This window comes from Eulemur rufifrons, chromosome 15 (assembly GCF_041146395.1).
Source record: "Eulemur rufifrons isolate Redbay chromosome 15, OSU_ERuf_1, whole genome shotgun sequence".
Lineage (NCBI taxonomy): Eukaryota > Metazoa > Chordata > Mammalia > Primates > Lemuridae > Eulemur > Eulemur rufifrons.
Genome location: NC_090997.1, coordinates 34523626 through 34528117, shown reverse-complemented (window position 1 = coordinate 34528117; position 4492 = coordinate 34523626). Strand labels below are relative to the sequence as shown.

At 46.3% G+C, this 4492-nt stretch overlaps 1 protein-coding gene across 1 annotated transcript; it reads left to right on the top strand.

Annotated features, from left to right (window-relative positions):
- Positions 1 to 1243: 1243 nt before the first annotated feature.
- Positions 1244 to 2366, top strand: OOEP (oocyte expressed protein). Its single transcript, XM_069488401.1, has 3 exons — positions 1244 to 1497; positions 1718 to 1897; positions 2287 to 2366. Exons 1-3 carry the CDS (start codon positions 1284 to 1286, stop codon positions 2364 to 2366), a joined length of 474 nt encoding a protein of 157 aa, XP_069344502.1. The 5' UTR covers positions 1244 to 1283.
- Positions 2367 to 4492: the final 2126 nt, after the last annotated feature.

Below are 4492 nucleotides of genomic sequence, written 5' to 3'. Positions count from 1 at the left end.
TATCCATTAAAAAGATTTTTAAAACAAATACATAGCTAATTGTAAGAACAAAAAAGTATGTACAGCAGATGCCATCTATTCTAAAACAACTACCAAACAATATTTCTAGAAATGTAGTAGAAAATATGTTAAGAACACTCATGGGTGTAATATAAACCAGCCCCAGGATAATGATCTCCTCTGGGGAGGGAAAGGAAAGATGCTTTATTAACACCTATTTTAAAGAAAAGAGAAGAGGCTGGTATGGTGGCGCACACCTGTAATCCTAGCACTTTGGGAGCCTGAGGTGGGAGGACCGCTTGAGGCCAGGAGTTGGAGACCAGCCTGAGTAACATAGTGAGACCACATCTCTACAAAAAATAGAAACCTTAGCCAGGCATTGTGGCCCATGCTTGTGGTCCCAGCTATTTAAGAGGCTGAGGCAGGAGGACGGAATAAGCCCAGAAGTTTGAGGTTGCAGTGAGCTATGACGATGCCACTGCACTCTAGCCCAGGCAACAGAGGGAGACCCCCTCAAAAAAAAAAAAAAAAAAAAAGAGAAGTGAGGCAAATGTGGGAAAATATCAACACCTGTTATTAATAAATTGGGGAAGGGTCATGATTGTATTTCATTATTTTTTGGATGTGTGAAATCTTTCATAATTTAAATTTTTAATTAAAATTATGAACATTGGGAAGAAATGTGCATCGACACTGGTTGTCTTAGGATAGTGAAAATAAAGGAAAGTTGTATAACTTGCTACGTGTTCTACGACCACCTCTGCCGTTTTGTTTAAAACATGACAGGGTTGCTCCTATGGTTTCAAAATGGTAGCCATCCGGAGAGTCAGAAGGTAACAAGGAGCAGAAGAGGGGAAATTTACAGACTCAATGAGCCTGCCCTACGCCTGGTCTATCTGCCTGTCTTTGGAAGGTAACTCCGAAACCTTAACCTAGACACCGAATATGATTCCCAGTCAACAGGGTCGCCAACTCGAACTCACACTGCGAATCAGCTACGTGCCAGGGCACAGGCCTTTCAGGCCAAGAGATACCTTCTGAGGCAGAGATGACGACAGAGCGCTGGAGACCCAAAAAGAGCTCAGTGAATACTAGTTCAAGGTCGAAGAGGAAGTCCCGGCGATGGAGGCGGAGCAGGAAGCGCCGGGTGATGGCCCAGCTCCCACTGGGCCCGCCCACGCCAAGGGGGCGAGGCGGCGTCGGAAGGGCGGGCCTGGCCCGACGCGGTCAAAGACGGCCGAGCTTCGCGCCTGGGTCTGGAGGAAGCCCCGTCACTCCGAGTGATGTCTGCGGCAGCTGGTCCCAATATGGTGGACGACCCTGGTGCTGCTGAGTCCCAGGGGGACAAACGGTCGCCGGCCCACTCCCTGGAGACACTGCTTCAGGAGCCACTTCCGCCGCCGCAGATTCGCATCCGGCCCTGGTGGTTTCCGGTGCAGGAACTGAGGGACCCTTTGGTGTTCTACCTGGAGGCATGGCAGGCGGACGCGATTTTTGGTGAGCAACCCCTGGTGTGCTAGCGGGCTATCCCGCTCCGGTCTGAGAGAAGCCCGGCAGAGCAACTCTCTACGGCCTCTTTCCCGGATTTGCAGGCCAAATGTGTTGCTGTGATGCTCAGCTTCCAGCTGTTCCCTTCCCCGGCATACATTTCCTTCAAATCTAGCTCCTCTTGACCTGAGACCATGCGGACCCTCAGAGTCTCTCCTTATCTGTTTAGGCCCAGACCGAGCCGTAATTCCAGAAATGGAGTGGATGAGCCAGGCCCTGCTGACGGTGAACATGGTGGACTCCGAGAACTTAGTTGAAATCACTGTCTTCGGACGGCCCAGTGTCCAGAGTCGGGTGAAGAGCATGCTCCTAGGCCTGGCGTGGTTTCATCGAGAACGTCGTGCCCGAGGTGAGAGTCTTTGAGACCCTGCTTGTGGAGGAAGCCAGAGGTGACCCTACTGGCCTTACTCGGCTTCCTACCATCCTCCCTTAGCCTTCTCAAAACTTCTTGCGGTTTACAACCCCCGGGAAGCTGCAGGCAGTTTCTGGGGAGCCCTCGAGTAAGACCTTGAGAAAGTAAGCCAGGATCTGATGACGATAGGCCCATCATTGCCTAAGTCAGCCTCAGCTGGGCTACAGCAGTATTCTCAGGTCTCAGGTTCAGAGCCTCCATCCCGAGAAACAATGTTGCCAGATCCTCTTCTCTCCTCTCTCTCCTCACCCACCCCCAATCATGGAGTAGTTTGAAACAGTAAACATTTCATTGTCCATGGTTGGTATCAATTGCTTCTCTTCCAGCTGAGAAGATGAAGCACCTTGAGGAGACCTTGAAGGCCCGTGCATCAGGTTCCAACACTCCCCAGCATCCTATTGCTTAAGGCAAAATAATTGTCAGAAACATTATGAGAACAGTCCTGTTTCTACTAAAGGTGAAGAGAAGCAAGTTTGGCTTTCGTAAATCTCTGCATTCCTTTTTCCTGTGTCTTGGTTTATTTTGTTGCAAAAATGCGTTTGTAGAACTACTGTAAAAAACAAATGGATTTCTGTTTTGTCCAATGGCAAAGATTTTTGCTCACTTAAGATAAAGCAAATTTATAAAATATTGTTCATTCATGTCTTGATGTGAGGGGGTGGATAGAAGGCTGATACGTAGTGGTTTTTTTTTTTTTTTTTTTTTTTTTTTTGCTTAGTTTCTATCATTTGGAAACTCCTAATCCTTTTATGACTTTATGGTCAGACCCTCAAGCACAGGGGTCAGAGATGCAGGGGCAGATAATCTCACAAATGGTGATCTGTTTTTTGTTTTGTTTTTACATATTTGGTTCTCAAACTTTAAAGCTTGTAAGAAGTCACCTTGAGCTTGTTAAAACAATTTCCTACACCCCTTTTCCAGTGATTCTGATTTAGTACATTGGGTGGGGCCCATTAATTTGCATTTCTCCAGGCTCACAGGTGCTGCCAAAGCAACTCCTTTAAGGCTCTCACTTTGAAGCTGGTAGTCTGGCCCCAGTGGAGCACTGGCTGGCTGTTTTCTTCTTGGAGTTGAGCCTCATACATGCACCACCGGGGCATTCCAACACGATAGCCAAGGTAGTCAGCATTCATTATGCTGGGGCTGTGATTCACTGAGGAAGAGCCCGGATCCCTGGCACTTTGGCTTTCGGAGAATGTCCTCCCTTGGAGCCAGCTATCTATCTCCTTTTTCCATGAGGTCGCACTGGTGTCCGGTGTGGCCAGGTTTTTCTATTACGCATTACACTGTGATATCTAGTCTGAAAACAGCTCCTACCCTTGCCGCCACCGATTTCAGAAAGCAGAATTCATGGGGGGAAGGGTGCCAAGAGGTCTGTCGTTTCAGGCTAAGTTGGGATTGGTTTGACTCTTACGTGATTTCTTCAACCCTTGGCAGTAATAGGTTCTAGCTGTTTGCAAGAGTTTTGTTTTCCTTAATGAGACAGTCTGGGTATTGTTCCCCAGGCTGGTCTGGAACTCCTGGGCTCAAGTGATCTCCCGCCTCAGCCTCCACAGTAGTTGGAACTACAGGTACACTCCAGTGCACCAGGCTTGCAAGAGTTTAAACTCAACAAGTTTCTTACATTGTGCTTCTTTGATTATAGGTGATGTTGAACATTTTCTTACTTTGATTCAGTTTTATATTTTTTTATTCATTCCTATAGTGACTTCTTTCAACTCTGAAGATAAGGATTTTTATTTATCTCTATAAGATTTTATAACAGGCCGGGCGTGGTGGCTCATGCTTGTAATCCTAGCACGCTGGGAGGCCGACGCAGGTGGATCATTTGAGCTCAGGAGTTCGAGACCAGCCTGAGCAAGAGCGAGACCCCATCTCTACTAAAAATAGAAAGAAATTATATGGACAGCTAAAAATATATGTAGAAAAATCAGCCAGGCATGGTGGCGGATGCCTGTAGTCCCAGCTACCCAGGAGGCTGAGGCAGGAGGATCGCTTGAGCCCAGGAGTTTGAGGTTGCTGTGAGCTAGGCTGACGCCATGCCACTCTAGCTCGGGCAACAAAGTGAGACTCTGTCTCAAAAAAAAAAAAAAAAAAGAAGAAGCAGCTGATTTTGTAACAAACAGTGGTCCCTTATTGCCAATATATCCCATCCGTTTGCTTCTACAATTTTTTGCATATGAAAGATTTTTATTTTATGTAATTAAATCAATTATCATTTCCTCTGTGACTTCCCTGCATCCCCAACCTTGCTCTTAAGCTTAGGAGCTCCTGATTTCACTCCTATAAAAATTTGATATTCTTGGAAGTTTTTCCTGTTGGGATTTTTACAAAACCATGGAACATTTTGTAGTTTTTATTTCATAATCATAAATTTAACTCTCCAATCCAGCTACATGTAGAGGGAAATAAGGAAAATATGGAACCCAAGAACTGCAGCAAGGGCACAAAGATTACAGGATATTGGGAACAGAGGGGGTGGAGGAGTGGAGAAATAGTGTGGTGGTTAATATAAAACACAAATCAAACTTA